This window comes from Aristolochia californica, unplaced genomic scaffold (assembly GCF_029961685.1).
Source record: "Aristolochia californica isolate CCGP_79_NKW_82.1479 unplaced genomic scaffold, dmAriCali1.0.hap1 SCAF_1, whole genome shotgun sequence".
NCBI classification, from domain to species: Eukaryota; Viridiplantae; Streptophyta; class Magnoliopsida; order Piperales; family Aristolochiaceae; genus Aristolochia; species Aristolochia californica.
Genome location: NW_027181770.1, coordinates 7,652,501 through 7,675,049, shown reverse-complemented (window position 1 = coordinate 7,675,049; position 22,549 = coordinate 7,652,501). Strand labels below are relative to the sequence as shown.

The window sequence follows — 22,549 nt, the reverse complement described above, 5'->3', positions numbered from 1 at the left end:
AGATAAAAAAAACATCTTATTGTTAATAATAATTCACAAAGAAAAAGTCTACTTTAATCCTAAAAGTAACATGCTTTGTAGATACATCAAAATTTCTCAAACATCTACTATTATATCTTAGTTTCTTACAAATTCAAAAGTACAAAGCGAAAGCGTAGAGATGTAAAGAATGGGGATCGGATACATTAGAACGAGTTCTAGCAACGGGGTTATGTCCCTTCCAATCACATAAAAAATATAGATGAGACCTATTTATTTGAAGAGATGAGTTCCATTAGTGATCGAAAAGGACTAACCAGCCTCCCTTCTCACTGACGAAATTTACTATGAGAGATTCTTGAGAGCCCTTTTTTATATTTTTTATATTTAATATTTAGTCATTATTAAAATTTTAATGACCATTTTAAGGTTCTACTTGGAGACATGTTACTGCTGCATTTGGGGCACTCCCGTTCCCTCTTTGAGAATGTGAGTTCGGCTATTTGGCCGTCCATCTCCGACCCTTGGTGTTTTTGTTAAAGTCCACAGAAACGTACCCAGTAGCGTCGTTTCGAATGAACGCTTCCGCCACATCGTCATCTTCTCTCCTCGGCTGTCATGGCCAGTGGCGGAAGTTGTTCTCCCCACTATCGCGCCATGGGCGCGTCAGCTCTAAAAGTCTACGGATTGTGCGACTCCCATCTTGCGTGGTTCGACGCTATCCAAAGAGAACTCTGAAATCGAATGAGAGACTCGAAATGATTATTGATCTTGACGAAATTTCTAGTCGAGCTACCAGGTCGGTGAACATATTCGTGAACTCAGTAAAGGGGAAACTTGACAGATTTATTTCTTCGGGAACCGAAGCTCTCACGGATCTGCAATCTCTAGTTACTGTCAATCCAAATGGACGCATAATCATAGCCTGTCGGCGCTCCTCTCTGCACTTTTTGGGGAACTTTATTATTTGGAGCTTCGTTTTGTTTTATGTGCTTAGGTTTCTCGTGAAGTTGGGGATTCACACGGGGATGGGGTTTGGTGGAGTCGACTTGGTCCGCAGGAGGGACCGGAGTCTAGGGGGACGAGAGGTGACCGTTGGTAAGAAATTAGAAAGGAAAAAAATTAACGTTCCATTTAGTTCCTCGTTAGACAATGGAGGAACGATGCCTAGAATGCGTGAGGGCGGGACGATCAAACGTGCTTTGAAGAAGGAGACTTTGCCGGACTGGTGGCCACATTCAGTTCGTTCTCATGTGGTGACGACGGGGATTCCGGAGTTACAGAGGGAGGCTAATAGACTAATACGAGGTTAGCTGTTATGTTGTTACATTCTTCTTCTTTGTTTTTCTTTCATTCTTTTTTTTCATTTTTCAATTTTTTGTTTCTTGTGGAGTTTAACTTTCTGAATTATTATGTTGATACTCTGCATCTCTTTGTGCCTTAGGTAAAGTCACTTGTCCCATCTACTCAGCGGTTCCGTCAAGTTCTCCTTGATTAAATTCATTTTATTCACTTTGATCTCCCAGTTATCATGGATAATAGAATGAGCGGAAAGGATTTTACAGAGGATGATATTGTTCAAGTCAGTGCTGTTTAGTCTTTATTTCTTCTTATTCTTACTGAGTCAACGTAACTTGCCTTATTGTGTGCTGCCGTTATGTCTCTAAGCATAAACTCAATTATCTCTCTAAGCATAAACTCAACTCCATACTGCAATCCAACGAGTTATAAGTCTATGTATAAATTTGACTCGGTTGGACTGTTTGACTTATTAATGATTTAAGGCTTTTAATGACATCGTTACAATCTATATAACTAGGTTTTTTAATTTAGTACTCAGAACTATGTTTGAATTTTGTTTAGAAAACAATACTGCAATTGTTTTTCTTGTTAGTGTTTTCCTTCTTGTTCACATTCACTTTTTTAGTATTAACATTATGCTTTCTGTTATTTTCTGGGAAGCAGCTCCGTCATATATGCAAGACCTCTGGAGCAAATGTTTCCTTTGACACAACTAATGCTCGAGGTTCCTTTTATCGTGCATCAGTCGAATTTATTCTCAACTGTTGCTGCAAGTAATGTTTTTCCCAACTTTTGGCTTCAATAGGCAGCCTTCATTTTTCTCTCTCCCTATTTTCCCATCATGCAGCAACTTTTGCTTTCTTGACTGCCACTTTCTAAGTTGTGACTTTACCAGACATGTTGCAGGTCTCAACATAATACTATGCAGGTCGACGGGGAGGGGCCCCGAGAATTCCTTGCTGGGCTGGCAGAGAACATAGGGCTTGAGAATACACGAGCTGCAATCATTGTATCTGCTGCTGTTGCAGCAAGTACACGTTCAGCATTTTTGCAGGCTTGGGTAGTTTCCTTGTCCTACTTGAGACCTTTACTAGCCTCTCACTTGGATGAGAGATTGGATCATTATGATGATATATTTAGCTGCTATTTTGGTATTATTTTCTTTGAGGCATTATTTTGTTCCTTGTTATTTGTCTATTTTAAATAATGTGCCATTTTATTGTGTTTTTGATGGCTATAGGCATTTGAAATTCAAGGGAAGCGACCTGAAGCATTGAACCTACTATCAAAGATATGCTACATTCATCAGATGTTTCCCCCTGAAGAAAATTCTGTATGTACTTTATATGGTGTTTTTGTGTGCTTTTCTTTTATTATCCGTTTAGTCAATTCGAGCTTCATTGCTGATTCTTGTGGCCTCTGACAGAGGCAACCTTCTTGAGCGTCTGATTTGTATTTGTTGTGGCTCGCATAATATGAGATGCACCACTAAACAGTTAAGAGCTAGATAATTTCATTATTTTAGAGAACGAAAGACATTTAACATTTCATGACTGCCCCATGGTGGGTTTTCCTGGCCCACCTTCCCTATTAGGTTCCACATGTGGTCTCCTGACAACCTCAGGCAGGGGACTCATCTATGTTTGAAACTATTCTTCTTATGTACTTTGACAAATTTTTTTACATTTAGAAACTGAGATTAGGGGTAGTTTTGGTATTTCTATGAATGTGATATCTGCATCTAGTAGTGCATTTGTTGTGGCTTGCATCTAGTATATCGGATAGCAGTACAGGAAGTTAATCGATATGTCTATTCTATTTTCTGTTTATTTTAGGTCCTTATATGTAGTGTATTATGAACTCTTGTACTTAGGGGCATTTTAGTCATTTGCCTTTTCTTTCACTTAACTGATATAATACCTGATAGGGATCAAATTCTCCTCCTTGTGAGAGCAGCTTATTATTCTGCCTTTCTTTTCTTCTTTTCTTCTTTTCTTCTTTCTTCTTTTCTCTTTTCTTCTTTTCTCTTTTCTTCTTTACTCTTGTTTCTTCTCTCTTCTCTCTTAAATCTAAATTTCAAACTTTATAGGGCATCAGGGCGCTAGATCCCAAGCTTGGGGAAGTTCTTCATGCAATCTCTTCTTCTTCCTTTTCAGATTACCATTTTTACAGGAGCTTTATTCACAGTTCTTCTACTGGTGGGATAAATTCAGATTTTTTTCTACTTTGTTTCTGCCATAACCTTCTGGTTCATGGCTTCTAATACTGATTGATCAGTCTATTGTTCTACAACTGCTCTCAGAGGGTTGTCTAATGGTTTTGTTTTGAGATACTGTCTGCATGGCCTATCCTGTGCTTGCATCATCCATGCGTCAGCCTAATTGATGATATTTTTGGATTTTTGATTGTTTGTTTGCTGGAATTGAGGATTACTGGCATGTTATTGTAGATTTGTTGGTATATCTTACTGATTTCGTGACGTTTTTGTGCCCTAATCTGGGGTTTATTGTGCTCACTAGATCTGTGCAAGTAGGGGTACTTCTCTCGTGTATTTGATGTGTCATTTAAGGTATTCTAATACCACTTCTGGACTGATTTGGGTTGTTAGAAGTTAAAATGGCTGAATCTAGCAAAGCTGTAGTTCCAATTAAACCTACTAAAAGTTCAAATAGTAGAGATTCTCACTCTGTTCAGATTACCTCTGTCAAATTAAATGGCAGAATTATGTGAATTGATCCAGATTAATACTTACGTTTTTGAAAGCGAAGGGAAAGGTGAAATATCTTGGAGATGTTCCTCCAGATCCCATGATTAAGGACTGGGGGCAGAACATAATCAAGTAATGACCTGGTTAGTTAATAACATGGAACCAAGGATTATTGATCAGGCTATGATTTGTGGGACTTCTAAGCCATATGGAATGTACTTGCATCAGTCCTCTCTCAAGAAAGTTTGTCAAAAGTGTATGAATTGTATCTTTAGTATTTCAACATGCAGAGGGGTAATCAATCAGTTACTGACAATTTTATTGAAATACGAGGTATTCTGTAGGAAGTTAGTGCTTTTCACCCATTTACCACTAATGTAGATAAACTTCATAAGGTGAAGAATCAAATTTGAGTGGACTGGTTTCTTGATAGTCTTGGACCTAAGTATAATGCCATTTGAGTCCAACTGTTGGCGAATGATGATGTCTCTACCCCTGAACAGGCTTTCATTCGTGTAGTCCATGCTGAAGGTGTAGTAGTCACCAAAAGTGAAAAAGATAGTACAACAGTTGAAGCAACATCCCTCAACCTTTTTTTTTGTCTCTTTCTTGTAAACCTTTTATCAATTAGTAATATCACTAAATCTTTAAATTGTTTTGTAACCTTTTCTCGTACCTCATGTGTTTTTTATGATTTGTAGACAAAAAGGATGATTGCATTGAGCATTAGAAAAACGGGTTCTACTTCTTGAGCGATGTATCCATTCTAAAGGTAGTGACTCTTGCAACAAATAACTTTGCGTACTTGTGTCACCTGCGCTTGGCATGTTCATCACTAGCTAAGCTTTGTCAATCATTTCCTTCTTTGCTGGTTGATGTTTTCTTTGAGTGGGACTTGTCACTAGCTAAGCTTCATCAATCATTTCCTTCTTTGCTGGTTGATGTTTTCTTCGAGTGGGACTTGTGTTAACTGAGTAAGCACCCTAGAACTAGTTTTCTAGCAAGTCCTAGTTGTAGTTGTCAAGTATTTTAGTTAGTTCATTCTGCTGTATGGGGCCCGAGTCAGGTTCCTAACTTGTTTGGTTTCCATTACATTGTTTCCTTTATTTAATTTTAGCTAAGTCACTCGGGTATATCTCTCGAAGGAGAAATCAAAGGTCTTTGATGTATTTTTAATTTTTTTTTCATGAAATAAAAAATCAATTTGGTGCTTCCATTTATATCTTATGTACAAATAATGATCTTGAATTTATGAATTGTGATTTTACTTCATTTTGGGATCTTCATGGTATTACTCACCAAGCTTTTGCATTTAGACCCCTCAATAAAATGGGGTTGCAAAAATGAAAAACAAGCATTTACATGAAGTCGCCCGAACATTGATGTTTCAAATGCATGTTCCCAAATCCTTTCGAGGCACTGTTGTTTTGACTTCATGCTTCTTGATCAATCAAATGCCTTTGTCTTTCTTGTAGGGACGTATTCCCATGCATGTGTTAAAGCCTCAATGCAAATTTTTTTATGTTCTATCTTGTGTTTGGACCTACTTGAGTCATTTACTTGTTTGGTCATGCAATTGATGAATTCTCCTTGTTTTGTTTAAGTATATTTTCTTGGTCACTCGATGTCATCAGAAGGGATATAAATGCTATGATCCTAACACTTGCAAGACATATTTCTGCTGATGTGATATTTCTTGAAAGTACTTGTGAGAAAATCAGCTCAGGGGTATTTTGGTCATTTTACATGATCGGATCATTTATATTAGGGCACTATCTTGTTCAATATGTTTGATTTAGTCTATGTACAAATTTTTATATTCATAGGCAGAATAGAATAGGAGTTATAAGGAAATATGTGTTTTCTATGTAAGAGAGGCATTTTTGTCATTTCTATAATTTATAACTTAAAAACTAATAAATAACATTGGGGGTTGCGCACAACCCCAACATAGCTCATTCAGAGCTTTGCTTCCTTGTTTTCTCTTCTTCCCCTCTTTCTCTCTCTTCCTCTTCTCTCTCTAGGTTTTCACACTATTTACATGATATCAGAGCAATAATCGTTGCTGGGAGTGCATCTTAGCTAGAAAAACCTCTCCTTTTATCTGGACGACTTCACAAAAACAGGGATTTTTAAATCTCCTCGGTGACTAGTTGGTAAAAATTCAATTTTTCTTCTTTTTCTTCTGCCATTACCCTAGGGTTACTAGTTCTACCATCCTTTAAAAGATTATTCATGGCTTGGTTGCCCTAAAAAGGGATTCTTTTTGAGTGATCTTGGGATGTGCGTCAACTATCCCTAGACCAGTGCTTGCATCATCAACTGGTATGCTGATGTCAGCCCTAATTTTGGTTTATTTTTGAAAGATTTTTATCCAATTGCTGTTTGGTGTTGATTTGAGCACATACCACTTGCGCACATCTCATTCCTTCCCTAACCATATGTTTTACGAAGTGGGGCCCACATCTTTGAAATTTGCGAAAGTGTTTGGATATTGAAATTGAATATTTTGGTGACTCTATATACTTTTTCTATGGCTGATTTGGGTGAAGTTTATGTACTATCTAGAGATATGGGTGGATGATGGTAAAGATGTTGTGTTTATGACATCTGAGAAGTTGACAAGACCAAATTATCTCAATTGGGCCAGATTAGTGAGAATGTTCTTGAAAGGCAGAAGGAGCACAAAGTGCATTCGAGACGACCCTCCAGTCCCAACAACTGATGATTGGGAAGCTGAAGACAACCAAGTTATGATTTGGATTGTCAACGATATTGATTCAACACTGAGGAATCAAGTGATGCATTGTGAAATTGCAAAGGCGATGTGGTTTTTTTTTGGAGTACTTGTATGCTCAAGCGAGCAACTTATCCAGAGTGTATGAATTGTACACTATTTTTTTTGGTCTTAAAAGGGGTAACAAGATAGTTGCCCAATATTATAGTGCATTTGTGGGACTTTGGCAGGAAATTAATGTGTATCATCCATTCACTATAGATAAATAGGAATTGAGGAAACAACAGAACCAACTACTGGTGGCAAAGTTTCTTGATGGTCTAGGTGGTGAGCATGACAACATTAAGGCACAAATCTTAGCTTCCGAAGAGAGGCCTTCATTACCCACTACTTTCAATAGAATTGTGAGGGCTGATACAACTTTGGTATCCAAAGAAGAAAAAGGGAGTAAGGTAACAGATGCTGCTACACTTAATACCTTGAGCTTTAGTCCTAGACCAGCAGACTCATCTCAAGGTCTGATAGGTTCTGGGAGAGGTAGAGGTAGAGACAGTTCAGGTAGAGGTGATAGCAAATCCGAGAGGAAGTGTGTTCATTGTGGGCCAAATAATCATTACTCTTATAGGTGTTAGATAAAGTTTGGAAAACCAACTTGGGTAAACTCTACTAGTCATGAGACCAGTGAAACAACATCAAAGGTTGTTGCTCCTATCTCTTCAGGGGGAGCTGATGAGGTACAACGACTATTTCAGCAAAAACAATGCAGCACCTAGCTCAGTTATCAATTGGTTCATCTTTGACATCCATGGTTCATGCTCCTACTCTGGCTACTTTAGGTATGTCTGCTCTTCATGTGCCCTCTTCTCCCACCTGGGTTATTGATTCCGGAGCTACTGCTCATATGTCAGGTATGTCATCCTTGTTTTCTAGCATGAAAAAGTCAGCACATATATAATAAGTTAACTTAGCTGATGGGTCTGTTTCCTCAGTTCAGGGTGTTGGTATTGTTATCCCTGCATCCTTCTTGTTTCCTCAGTCTGTTTTACTAATTCCCAAAATTTCCCCAAATTTGTTGTTAGTGAGCCAATTAACTAAGTCTATGAATTGTTCTCTAACGTTTTATCCTTGTGACGAAGAAAATGATTGGTTTTGTGCATGAGAAAGATGGTCTGTATTATTTGGAGAGCCACCTGCCAAATAGTACTGTACAGTACATGCACTTTATAAGTCTGCTAACCCATTCCAGTGGCATCTGCAATTAGGTCATTATTTGTCGGCAAAACCGATTAAAGTTATTCCAGAATTTTCTTCTAGTTTTACTTTTTAGTGTGAGTTGTGTCAGCTAGGCAAACATCATCAGAGCTCCTTTCCAACCTCACATCTTAAGACAAGTCAACTATTTGATGTTATTCATTCAAATGTTTGGGGTCCTAGTCCTGTTACTAGTTTGTTTGGTTTTAGGTACTTTATTTCATTTATTGATGATCATAGTAGGTGTATATGAGTCTACCTCCTTTAGGAGAAGTTTGAAGCTCTTGATGTATTCAAACTTTTTTACAATAAAATGAAGGTTTAGTTTTCCGCTTCTATTCATATTCTGCGTACTGACAATGGTCTTGAGTTTATGAATCACAAGTTTGATATTTTTTGTCAAAATGAAGGGATCATTCATCAAACCTCATGTGTGTTTACTCTACAAAAAAATGGAGTCGCAAAGCATTCGTCATCTACTAGAAGTAGCTCGCACTATGATGCTGCATATGAAGGTTCCTAAGTACTATTAGGGTGATGCATCGCTTACTACATGCTACTTGATCAATAGGATGCCTCATTTGTCTTTGAAGGTAAAATTCCCATTCAGCTTTTGTTTCCTTCAGCTCCATTTGTTTTTAATTTCTCCTCATGTCTTTGGATGTATTTGTTTTGCTCATGTTTTGGGATCATCCAAAGATAAGTTATCTACTTGTGCAGTTAAGTGTTTTTTTTTTTTTTTTTTTCAGTCTGCTCGTACACAAAAGGGTTACAAGTGTTTTTGTCCATCTACTAGAAAAACATTTGTATCCGTAGATGTCACATTCTTTGAGGATACTCCATTTTTTTAGTCTATTACCTCCATTGCCGTATCATCTTCTTTCCCAATTTTTGAGCCAGTTTTTCCCCTATCGGTTGATGATTGTCTTGGACCTACACAAAATACTATTGTTGAGAAACCCTTGTAGGTATATCAGCATCGACATGTGTATCCCTCTCAGCCCATGACTTCCTCTATCATGTTGGTCCATGATCCGTCTCCATCTCAAGATCTTGAGGTAAGTGATATACACCTACCCATGGCTTTAAGGAAAGTTTTTCAGAATGGTACTCGTCATCCGTTGTCTCATCTTGTGTGATATGATCATTTGTCTAACAACTACAAAAAGTTTGTATTGTCTATTTTTGCTTGCACTATTCCTTCTTCAGGGCATGATGCTATGTCCTCTCAATAGTGGAAACAAACCATGGATATTGAGATGAATGCTCTGTTAGAGCGAAGAACCTGGCAGTTATGTGAGTTACTTTCAGGTGTTGCAGCGGTTGGTTGTAGATCGGTGTATATAGTTAAATACAAAGCTGATGACTCGGTTGCGAGGTATAAAGATCATCTGGTGGCCAAAGGATACACACAAATTTATGGTGTAGATGTGTTTGAAACTTTCTCTCTAATTGCTTGACTGTCTTTAGTACGCATTTTGGTATCTATTGTTGTTACTCAATGTTGGTCCTTATGCTAGTTAGACATAGATAATGCCTTTTTGTATGGTGATCTTGAAGAAGAAGTTTACATGGAGCAACCTATGGGGTATGTTGCTTAGGGGGAGATGCACAAGGTATGTAGACTCAAGAAAACAATCTATGACCTGAAATAATGCCCTTGTGCTTGGTTTGAAAATTTTAGCTGAATAGAGATGTCTATGGGTTTCTTCTCTAGGAGCCACTGCGATCATTCACTGTTTGTCATGAAAAGCCCTTAGGGAATCATAGTTTTACTTGTATATGTGGATGATATTATATTGTCTAGTAGTGATACCCCTAGAATTGAAGAAGTTAAAAGACTACTGGCTACTCACTTCCAAACCAAAGACTTTGGGGCATTGAAATATTTTTTGGGTGTCAAAGTTGCAAAAAGAAAATGACTGGTGTTATCTCAAAGAAAGTATATAATCAATATGCTACATGAATATGGATTATTGGGAGCTAAACCGGTAGATACTTCGATGGAAGTTGGACTTAATCTGCACTATGACCAAAGTGTAGAATTGAATGATAAAACATTGTATAGGAGACTGGTTGGGAAACTTATATATGCACAATTATGCGCTCGAATATATCTTTTGCAGTGTGTAGTAAGCTAGTTTATGAAACACCCATGGAAGATCCATCTTGAAGCAGCTCAAAGGATCTTGAGATATCTTAATGTCTTTTCTTTAAAAATAATGGTCACTTGAAAATTGAGGCTCTCTGATGTAGACTATGTTGGGTCAAAGCTGGATAGAAAATCAAGTACAGGCTACTGTGTCTTTTTAGGTGTCAAATTAATCAACTGGAAGGGTAAGAAGTAGAATGTAGTAGCTAGATCCAGCGCAAAAGCTGAATATAGAGCTATGTCACATATTGTTAGCGAGCTCATGTGGGTGAGATCGGTTTCTAGGGAGTTAGGCTTCCCTCAGAATGAAACCATGACTATGTTTTGTGATAACCAAGCCACTGTATTTATTGCCAGCTATCCAGTTTTTCATGAGAGAACAAAACACATAGGTGGATTGCCATTTTGTTAAAGATGCTGTGAAGAAAGTTGTGATCACCCCCATGTTTAGTCGGCTGATCAACTTGGAGATGTTTTCACCAAGGAATTAGAAAAGCGTGAATTCATGAAGTTTTGTCACAGGTTGGGCCTCTTGGATATATATGCTCCAACTTGAGGGGGAGTGTGAGAAAATCAGCTCGGGGGTATTTTAGTCATTTTAGATGATTGGATAATTTATATTATGACACTATCTTGTTCAGCATGTTTGATTTAGTCTATGTACAAATTTTTATATTCATAGGCAGAGTAGAATGGGTGTTATAAGGAAATAAGTGTTTTCTATGTAAGAGGGGCTTTTTTTTTAAATAAAGGACGCTGGGAGCCTCCCTCCAATCCCTTGTTGTAAGGGGTGTGCTTCCTAGTTTGTTGTTTTGCTTCTTTGGTTAATAAAATTATCATTTACTCAAAAAGGGGGCATTTTTGTCATTTCTATAATTTATGACTTAAAACTTAATAAATAACAACCCGCAAAGCAGCTCATTTAGAGTTTTGCCTCCTTGTTTTCTCTTCGTCCTCTCTTTCTCTCTCTTCCTCTTCTCTCTCTCTAAGTTTTCAAACTTTTTATAGTACTCTGTACTTTTTGTGCTCCTATTAATCTTCATTTGTGCCTAGTTTTGTTAGAAAACGTTTCTTCATTTAATAAGTCTGTTTTTTAAATTTTCTTAATAATCTTAAACTTTTTATAATATTTTCAATGGAACATTTCTTGACATTAAAATCTTCATTTTTTGGACTGCTCATGCACACATAAAGGATATAAATGCTACTATCTGTCTTCTAAGAAAATGTTTATCTCTATTGATGTGACGTTGTTTGAAGATACTCCTTTCTTCTCTTTGTCTTCTATTGAGGTCCCCCACCCGTCTCTATGCCTAAAGTATTTGCCCCAGTTCCTGTGGAGGATATTCGTAGTCCATTTCCTGATGTTACTATGGAGAAGCCACTATAGATATATCATAGACTGAAAGCTAATCAAGATGAACCAGTTCCCTCTCTCCCATTAGATGAAGAACCCTCCTTGTCTACAGATCCTGAGTTAAACGACCTACACCTGCCCATTGCTCTTTCGAAAAGTGTTAGAAAAAGCACAAGTTATCCATTGTCTCACTTTGTATTGTTTGAATCTCTTTCTGACTGGTACAAACAATTTGCCATGTCCATGTCCTCTTGTATTGTTCCTTCATCTGTGCAGGATGTTCCTCCTCTCAGTAGAAAAAAACTATGGATGTTGAGATGGAGGCACTATTGGATAGAGGCACCAGACAGCTATGCGATCTACTTGTTGGTGCCACAATTTTGGGTTGTAGATGGGTATACATAGTGAAGTTTAAACCAAACGGTTGTGTTGAAAGGTACAAGGCTAGGCTGGTTGCCAAATGCACCCAAACATATGGGACTGATGTCTTTGAATCTTTTCTCTTGTGGCACGATTATCTTTGGTTCGGATTTTAATGTCTGTTGCTGTTAGCCAAGGGTGGCTACTGTATCAATTGTATATTAAAAATGCTTTCTTGTATGGTGATTTGATTGAGGAAGTATATATGGAGCAACTTCTTGGGTATGTTGCTCAAGGGGAGAATGATAAGGTATGCCGACTGAAGGAAGCTATATACAATCTCAAACAAAGCCCCTGGGCATGGTTTGAGGAGTTTAGCAAGTGGTCATATCAATTGGCTTTGTCAGGAGCCATTGTGGCCATTCATTGTTTGTTATGAAGAGGTTGTTTGACATTGTTGTGATACTAGTATATGTGGACGACTTCATTTTATTTGGCAGTGATGTCCAAGGCATTGAAAAGACAAAAGCCTATCTGGCACAACACTTTCAGACTAAAGATCTGGGCTCTCTAAAATACTTTCTTGGCATTGAAGTAGCTCGAAATAAGGTAGGTCTGCTACTGACTCAGAGGAAATATGTCACCGATATGTTACATGAGTATGGACTATTGGGTGCTAAGCCGGTGGAGACTCCTATGGAGGATGGACACAACTTTCATGATGAACAAAGTGATGAACTTTGAGACAAAGCAATGTATCGTCGGCTGGTTGGAAAACTCATATATGCTATTGTCACCCGTTCTGACATATCTTTTGTTGTGAGTGTTGTTAGTCATTTAATGGTGTGTCCTTGCAAGATTCATCTAGAAGCAACTCAATGGATCTTGAGATATTTGAAAGGGGCACTTGGAAAAGGACTATTCTTTAAACCTTACAATCACATGAAGATAGAGACCTTCTCAGATGCTGACTATGCTGGATCTAAACTTGACCGAAAATCTACTATTAGATCCAGCATCTTCTTGGGAGGTAATCTGATTAGCTAGAAAAGTAGGAAACAAAATGTTGTTACTCGTTCAAGTACTGAAAGCGAAGTATAGAGCCATGACTCATACAGTCAGTAAACTAATGTGGGTAAGGTTCATGGTCAGAGAATTGAAACTACTACAGGAAGGGCCGATGATTATGTACTGTGACAATCAAGTTGCCATATTCATTGCAGGAAACCTCATGTTTCATGAACGGACGAAACATATTGAAGTTGATTGTCAGTTCATTCGAGATGTTGTGATGAAAAATGAAGTCATCACCCTCTATGTGTGATTTGGTTATCAGATTGGCGACATGTTTACTAAAGCACGAGGCAAATGTGAGTTCATTGTATTTTGCAGTAAGCTGGGCCTTATGGATATATATGTTCCAATTTGAGGGGGAGTGTTAGAAAATCTAATGAAGGGCAATTTCACCATTTTACACTTCGTACAAAGTTCAACAGCTACACTATCCTATTCTATTTAGTTTTATCTGTAGTTCAAGTTTCATGTAATTTGAATAAGTATGTAAGGAGATATAAGGGTTTCAGTGCTTTAAAGTGACTAGGGGTTTTTTTATAATTGTTTTCTCAGGACTCTATAAAAGCCCTGGGGTCAAACTCGACCCCCACATAGAGATATTCTAGAACTCTGATTTTTTTTCTCTCCTTCTCCAAAACCCGAAGGTTCACTATTTTTCAAATTCATTTATAGATAACTTATAGCTGTTATGGATACTTCAAGTACATGTATTTGACCTTCATTACCGGCCTACTATAGGTATATTGCTGATCATCACATGCCTTGCCACCGGCATTAGAAGTTTCTCGTGCATATGATGTCTAAGATTTATGAGCCCCTTCCTTTGGACCAGTTATCATCCTCTTTGCCTACAAATCTTGCCATCTCTGATTTAGATTTGTCTATTTGCATCTGGAAAGTCAAAATGTCATGTACTTCTCATCCCAACTCTAAATATGTGTCTTTTGCTTCTTTCTCACCTAAATATAGATCTTATGCTATGTCATCGTCTATGTCTTCTATTCCTAATTCAGCGTAGGATGCCCTTCACCTCAATGAAAACGAGCTATGAATGAGGAAATGGATGCTTTGGTTTCTAAGGGACTTGGAGTCTTTGTGACCTTCCTGTGGGAACAGCTATTGTGGGCTGCTGTTGTGTACACACAATAAAGTGTAACGCTGACGGGAGTATTGTGGGCTGCCGTTGGGTGTACACTTAAATACTTGGTGTGGATGTGTTTGAAACTTTTCTCCTTTCGCCAGAATTACTTCTGTTCAAATTGTGATCTCCATGGTTGTTAACAAATGGTCACCCTTACTTCAGCCCGATATTAAAAATGCCTCTCTTTATAGTGATTTGAAGGAAGTGGTAATGAAGTTTGAGTTTTCAAGGAGCCATTGTGATCAATATATGTTTCTGCCGTGGAGATAGTCAGATGTTGCGATTCTAGTTATATATGTGGATGATATTGTATTATATATAAGAGGATTTAGGAGGTTAAAGAGTATCTAGCGAGACATTTTCAAACAAAAGATTTGGGAAAGTTGAAATATATGCTTGGAATTGAATTAGGCTGAAGTCAAAAAAGGATTGCCTTATCTCAGTGGAAGTATTTGTGGACATGTTAAAGGAACATGCATTATTGGGTGCTCATCTTGTAGAGACACGTATAGAAGTTAATCATGGTCTTCATGATGATAGAAGCCTTGAGCTCAAGGACAAAACCCAGTATAGATATCTGGTTGATAAATTATTGTATGCTACACCAAATATTTCTTTTGCAGTTGGAGTAACCAATTAGTTCATGAAATCTCCATGAAAATTAATTTTAGAGGCTGCCCATAAAATTTTGAAGTATCTTCAAGGAGCTCCTGGAAAAAAAAAGTTGTGGTACACTTCACATGATAAAGTTTATGTTATGGGATTTTTTTATGCTGATTACGTGGGCCCAAAATCAAATGAAAGGTCTACAACAGGATATCATTGTTATGTGGGAGGTTATTTGGTTTGTTGGAAGAGTAAAAAACAGTGTGGTGGTTATATCAAGTGCAGAGGTTGAGTATAGAGCCATGATACATAGAGTAAATGAATTCTTGTGGGTAGAATCAGTTCTTGTTGATATGGGACTTCAAGTCAATGAGTCTATGGTTATGAATGACAATCAGGCTGCTATATTCATCACAAATAATCGGGTTTCCATGAGAGAATGAAGTACATTGAATTCAACCATCATTTTAGCCATGTTGTTATTATGCAAGAGAAGATAGTTACACCTTAAGTAAAATCATTTGAGCAATTAGAAGACATATTTACCAAACCTATTGGGAAACGTGAACATATGATACTTTCTAACAAATTGGGATTGTTTGATATTTATGCTCTGGCTTGAGGGGGGAGTGTTAGAAAATGAGATTAGGGTATTTTTGGTATTTTTATCAGTGTGATATCTGCATCTAGTGGTCAGATAGTAGTCTAGGAAGTTAGTTCATGACTTTGTTTGATATTTATGCTGCCTTTCTTTTCTTCTTTTATCCGTTCTCTCTTGTATATTTTCTCTTGCATCTAAATCTCAAACAATACATTCTCATATTGTTTCCTTCATGTTTGTGGGTAGATTTTGTACTAAGGTGTGGGTGCTTAGATTGCTTTGTGCTTAGCCTGTAAGTTGAAAATCAGTGAGGTGTTTTTATAGTCTCCCCTTGGAAATATGAACTAGTTTGAATTATCTACAGATTCATGTCTGTCATATTGTTTTTTATTTGGTGGTTACAGATGATGCAATTCTAGTCTAAGAATAATCTCATATAATCCTTTATGTTTCTCAATTTCCTAGCCTGAGATGGAGATGGTTGCTTATGGTCTTGCAAAACACCTGAAGGTAGAGCAGAAAGAACACTTATTTAAGCTCCTTGGAGAAGTTTGTGATAAACCAATACCCAGATCTATGGAGGAAGCCCTTGGACAGGTGAGCAGCCCATTTGAGATTGTCTTTTTAGAAACCACTATCATATGATGATTTTTTACTATCTGATCTTGCATTTTAAAAATTCAGTAGGATGCAGTGAAAATGCAAAAGAGGAATGCCTGGCATCCTCTGCCTGTTGTGAGAGAATGTACTTGGCCTGCCAGTTGGAAATGTAAAAGGTGGTGGTTGCTATGTATTTAGATACTTCCAGAGACCTATGCCAACAATGTGTCTGAAGTTGTAGATGCCATTGGGCTGGTGTACATAATTTCTTTGATTGACTTTGCTCTTTGAAAACATTAATTAAATAGTACTATTATCAACCCTAATTGAAAGGCTCAGGTGATGTGGGACTTTACTGAGATAGTCTCTTGGACAAGTCTCAAGTAAAAAATCTAAAATTTGATTGATGTATATGAAAAAAATGAATAGATGTTGATTAGAAAAACATATGTAAAAATATGTCAAAAAATGAAGAATATTTAAACCTGAAAACTAAAACACTGGTGAGAGAGATGCAGCAAAACTATAAAACTCTAATATTTTGTATTAGGTAATTTTTTAAAAATTTAAATTTAATTACAGAAGAAATAGAGGAAGTCTGAAAATAACATGGATGTTAATTTAACCGTGTATCTTTGAAATCCTTTCAATCACATGGTCCATTTGCAATGTCATAATGTCAGAATTTTAGTTGTATTTTGATTTTTTTTTTAAAATAGTGCTGAGTTATATTAAAAGCTCAAACGAGCAAAATTACAAGGAGGGGGAGCCGTCCCAAATAAGGAGAGATTGTTGGGAGGTTCCAAATTTAGCTAGCCTAAGAAATGTGATTCCAATTACAAGAAATGATAGATACAATATCTGTAATAGAAGAAGTACTTGGCCAAGAGGGAGTGGAGGGAGTGGATGAATTTGAGCACCAACTTATGACCACTTTAGAGTCCCCCTCAATCAGCAAATTCCTCTGTAGTTTGTTTTTATTTTTTTATTTTTTAAATGATGCTGACTGAAGTCTGTCTTTGAAAATCTTCAACCCAAGATGAAGAGCATTCACCTCCACAGTGGTAGAATCTGTAATGCCCACAGACCCATCATAGGAGAAGATAGTTTCTCCACTGTGATTTTTGAACCCCCTCCTCCCCCCTGGTGCCAACTGGACCTGGGCATCCCAAAGCACTACCGTAGAAATTCAGCTTAATGCAATCTTTGGGGGGAGGGTCCCACTCAGCCATGATCAGAGTCCTCTGGGGGCCCGCCATGTGGGCCAGAAGACACCAATTTCATTGAAGGGAGATACCATTCTGAGGAGCAAATTCCTTCCTAGTGTGGATCCAGCTGGAAACCATACCCACAACACAAGAGACTATACCATCTAAGTTGCTGAACTTTTTTTTTTTTTTGAAAAGATGTATTTATATTAACAAGAGAAATTACAGAAAAGGGAGCATATCCCTGACAACCAGCGATTGTAAGGTAGCTCCCTGCTTAGCAAGCACATTGGCTGCCGAATTTGCGGATCTCGGAATGTGAGGACCAAATACAAGATAAAACTGAAGTAATTTCAATAATCTCTCGAAAAGTGTCCCAATGGCGCCACGGGGGAGGGGATGAACACTCGCACCATCCAATGACCACCTTCGAGTCCTCTTCAATATGAAGGGGACTGATGCACTTATCTCTGAAAACGTAGAGCCCATTGAGAAGGCCATGAAGCTCCGCAGACGTAGAGTTGGCGATTCCTAAAGGGTCGGTATATGAGAAAAGCTAGTTACTTGAATGATCCGAAATAACCCCTCTGAATCCAGAGATCCCGGGATTACCAAGAGAAGAGCCGTCAAAGTTCAACTTAAGGTAATCAGGTTCAGGAGGGATCCATTCCTACATAATTGGGACCCTTGTCCCAGAGTGCATCGTAGCCAAATTAATCGAGTTTTCATGGATAGGGGTACCCACAAAAGAGGAGAATGACTTCTTTGTCAGGAGCCAAGAAGAAATATGTTCCATCACTCGATCCGCCACCCGATCAGCTGCTTCACTTTTACCATCAAACCTCCTACGATTGCGTTCATTCTAGAGACCCCACGGGATGAAACTAGCACAAACAAAGAACATCACCTTTCTGAGGCCAGGAAGGGACGTACCAAGGAGCGACTTACTGAATGAGAGCAGATCAGCCACCATGCAGAATTGAAACCCCAACATGCTAAGAATGAATGTCCACTCCTTCCATGATAAGATGCATTGAAGCAGAATGTGACTTGTGGACTCGGCGTCAATGCTGCAAAAAGGGCACATGGGGTCGATTGAGGGGTGACCTCTTCTTCTAAGCACGTCTGCCGAGAGAATCTTGACGTGACAAGCATTCCACATGAAGAATTTAATCTTAGGAGGAGCACAAAGACACCATACAAAATATATCTCATGATCCTATTGAGACGCCATACAAAATATATCTCATGATCCTGTTGAGACGCATTCCAACCATTGATGAATCCGAATGCAAAGACCTTTGTCTGGCCACCAAATGAGCTTGTCTGGCCATCAAACGAGCTTGTCTGCCCACCAAACGAGCTTGTCTACCACCAAAGGACGAATTTTTACCGAGATTACAAAGTCCATCAGTCGGTTGGCATCCAACGCCTCTGTATCCGAAAGACCTCTTCTGGGATGAAGGTTCATACCACCCCCCTCAAAAGCATCGGCTACTAATATATCTCTACGGGCAGAGAGGAGAAACAGGCTTTTGAAGGCATTCTGTAGCGGCTCCTGCCCCATCCATAGATCATCCCAAAATTTGAGGGATCTATTGTTTCCAACATAGAATCTACTGGCAGAGGAAATTTTTTGGAAGAAGTAGGTATAGTGCTCTCCAAATATAAGACAAACCTCTCCGATTATCCCCTGACATCTATCAATGAGCGATACCACCAAGCTTGGCAATAACCATTTCCTTCCGAAGATTTGAAGAGTGAGTATTGATTTTCCACAACCATTTAAAGAGCAGTGCTTGGTTCTTATCTTTGGATTTTCGAATCCCCAGGCCACCCATGTTTTTTGACAAGTTGACATCATTCCATCTGGCCAGATGATATTTAAAAGGATCACTCGATCCTCTCCGTAGAAATCTTCTTTTGAGCTTATCCATAGTCTTACATATGGATGAAGGACATGCATAAAAGATAGTGAATAATTTGGAAAACCTGCAATACAAGACTCGAGAAGGATGAGCCTCCCCGCCTTACTAAGTAAATGCCCTTTCTAGGTTGTTCAATTTCTCAACCACCAGATTCCAAAGACTTTTGCAGATGCGGCCGTTGAATAATGGTAGGCCAAGATAGGTTGTCGGTAAGTGGCTTGTTGTACAGCCGAATATGCTTGCCATCTCTGCAAGGAGCTCAAGGTTAACATTAAAACCCATGAGAGAGGTCTTTTCCCAGTTAACTTTTTGACCTAATACTAACTCAAAGAGACCCAAAACCGCTTTGATCTTTCTGACAACCTCAATATTACCGATTCCAAATATGATAGTATCGTTTGCATATTGAAGGATGGGAATATTAAAGACTTCTTGTGTACTAGTAGGAGGAAGCCACCCAAGATTGACTACCGAGTAAAACATAGGAGAGAGAAATTCACCAACCATATTGAAAAGAAGTGGGGAGAGCGGATCACCTTGTCTAATTCCTCTAGTCCCTTTGAAATACCCGCAGACTTAGCCATTTAGGAGGAGAGAATAGGAGGCTGAGCCCACACAACTTCTGATCCAAAATCTCCATTTTTCACCAAAACCCAATTTTTCCATGATCTCATCGAGCAGGACCCAATTCACCCTATTGAAGGCCTTTTCTAAATCAAGTTTCAAATAAATCAAGTTTCAAAGCATTTGTTCTTTGTTACGCCGGAAATGATCGATAAGCTCATGTGCAGCCATAGTAGAATCCAAAATTTCTCTTCCTTTTGAGGAAAGCTCCTTGCCCTCTGTGTATGCATGTTGGAAGAACTTTTAAACGATGAGCCAAAATTCTAGCAATGATTTTGTAAGCGCTTGTGACGAGACTGATTGGTCGATAATCTTCCGGCTTCTCAACACTAGCTTTCTTTGGAACCAAGGCAATGAAAGATGTGTTGATACTGCGAAAGGTGACACCATTTTTGAAGAAGCCGTGAATCATTGCAAAAATATCCTCTTTGAGCCGGGGCCAAAATCTTTTTAGAAAATCTCCATTAAAACCATCAGGGCCCGACACCCTATCACTTTCTATGCCTAAAATAGCACGCTCAATTTCCCCGGCCAAGAAAGGTAGCTCTAATAGAGATGCGGCGGCAGGAGAGAGACGAGAGAAGCTGATGTGTTAAAGTTTAGTCCTATTGAAACATTCCTTTGAATATAGGTCTACTAAAAAACTTGAGCAGCACATTTGTAATCGAGGTTCGACACGACGTTACCTCATTATTAATACATAATGAGGTAATTTGATTAGATCTATGTTTTGTCGATGCCACGACATGAAAGAATTTCGTATTTACATCTCCCTTCTGCCATTTAAATCTGGCTCGTTGCTTCCAACGGATCTTCTCTTGATGCAGGATAGAATTGAGATTAGATTTGAGAGAGACTCGGGAAGAAAATTCCCCCGGAGTTAAATACCTTTGTTCTTCTGCAAGGTCCAAGTCCGCAATCTGAGAAAGGAGAGAAGTCTTCTTGGCAACCAGAGCGGTACGGTGGCAAGTGGCCCACTCCTTGATTTTACCTTTTAAGAATCGGAGCCTCAGAGGAAAAGCCCATTCTCGTCTACCCAAACTTGGGCCTTCCGACTACCAACCATCTATAAGAGCATCAATTTTTTTTTGCAGATAGCCATGAGTTTTCGAAACGGAAGGGAGAAGGTCCCCATTTCTCAAACGAAGTGGTCACCATGATTGGCCAATGATCTGACCCCACCTTGTTGAGAATGCGGCCAGAGACACTTCCAAAGAGCTGCAACCAATCGGGACATGCCAGGAAACGGTCCAGCTTTGATAAAATTGGTTGTTGTTGACTGTTCGACCATGTATAATTTTTCCCGGAAAGTGATATCTCGTCCAACCCACAACCACCAATGAAGTCTGAGAAACCACGCATAGAGGCAGATATGCGGATGGTCGGAGGTTTCTTCTCATTACAGTATCGAATAGCATTGAAGTCACCTGCAAAAAGCCATGGGACTCTGCAAGACTGATATAACTCACTCAACTCTTCCCAAAAAAGAGCCCGCTCTCGATATCTGGTCGGGCCGTAGACTCCCCCCACACACCACAATCTGCCGGAGGAGAGATCCCTGAGTTGGATGCCCAAGGAGAAGCGACCTTCAGACACATGAAGGGAGTCAAAAAGTGTAGAATCCCAAGTGACAAGGATGCCCCCGAAGTGGCCTACTGCATTAACAGTCGCCCACTTAGTTGAAGGGTTTGACTAGATCTCCTTAACAATGCCATCAGACATCTCCTGACATTTTGTCTCTTGTAAGATTGGAGTTGAATATCTGATTATTTCTCTCAAGCTAGAGACACCAAGGGATGTGAGCAAGGCAAGGAGAGAGCAGAATCTTGCCAATTCTGGGGAGGCGAGTCCCAAGTACCATCTGTAAAGTGCCAAATAGATCCTGATGGAGGCCCACCTGAATGCCGATTTTCTAGAACACTGCCATCCAAACTCTCCACGAGAAGCCACTATGCAGAAGAATATGTTGTACTGACTCCTCACAAATGCCACATAGGGGGCAGATAGTGTCCGGGGCGGTGAAGCCTCTCCTGTGGAGATTGTCTGCTGTGAGGATTTGCTCTCTGATGGCTGTCCAAATAAAGAATTTAACTTTGTTAGGCGCTGAAAGTCTTTAGGTGAGGTTTGCTTTGTGCTCTGACTGACTGAGGACAACTTCCTTGATGTGGGAGTAGGCTGAAGCCTCTGTGAATGTTTCATTGATACTAGGCTTCCAAATCAGCTTATCTGACACTCTCTCCCGGAGGATGGTACCACTAAGACTGGAAAGAAGCGAGCAGAAGGCAACAACTTCCTCATCATTCAAGCTCCAGCGGAAGAGAAGACTCTAAGAAAGATTACTCCAAGATTCGGCTACCAAGCATGAAACGTCCATAGCAAGTTGTATTTAGACTCTTGCTGGCTCAATCTGATACTTGCTCAACCCCTTGCATTTCTACTAGTTATTTATTTTGTTCTTGTGGTGAATCTGAGTCACCTGAGCCAGATTATGCCTACTCAAACTTTGAGATTTTTAACATGCATTATGACCCAAGGATGAAAAAAGTAATGAGAGAGAGAGTGGAGAGAAGAAGCTCCAAAGAGAGTTGTGCACGACCCCCAACCTATTTATTAAGTGGGCTGAACAAAAATTACAAGTATGCTCTTCACTTAAGTGAAACCCTAATGTCTTTATATCTCCCATTCTATATGTCCGATATACATAAAAATAATCTCAGCAGCCACACCATTTAATTATTTCAAAAAAAATATATACATAAAAAATAGACCATAAACATAATTCAACATGAACAAAATTACATCAAGATATATGAATAAGAATAAAGTGAAATGACCAAAATACCCTTGTATTGAATTTTCAACACTCCCCCTCAAGGTGGAGCATATATGTCAAAGAGCCCCAACTTGCCACAGAAGTTCAAA

At 38.9% G+C, this 22,549-nt stretch overlaps 1 protein-coding gene across 6 annotated transcripts in view; it reads left to right on the top strand.

Annotated features, from left to right (window-relative positions):
* Positions 1-464: 464 nt before the first annotated feature.
* LOC137958211 (uncharacterized) overlaps positions 465-22,549 on the top strand; it is a 35,201-nt gene continuing 13,116 nt past the window's right edge. For 5 of the 6 annotated variants that reach the window (XR_011113907.1, XR_011113881.1, XM_068805264.1 and 2 more), the window contains exons 1-6: positions 465-1,287; positions 1,506-1,561; positions 1,945-2,054; positions 2,188-2,341; positions 2,522-2,614; positions 15,733-15,864. Coding sequence is in view for 4 of the 6 variants with exons in the window: in XM_068805264.1 (XP_068661365.1) it covers positions 555-1,287; positions 1,506-1,561; positions 1,945-2,054; positions 2,188-2,341; positions 2,522-2,614; positions 15,733-15,864 (1,278 nt within the window). In the remaining 2 variants the exon portion in view is untranslated. Of the gene's footprint in view, positions 1,288-1,505; positions 1,562-1,944; positions 2,055-2,187; positions 2,342-2,521; positions 2,615-15,732; positions 15,865-15,951; positions 16,201-22,549 lie in introns of those variants that run through there. The other variant, XM_068805265.1, reaches the window with a different exon arrangement.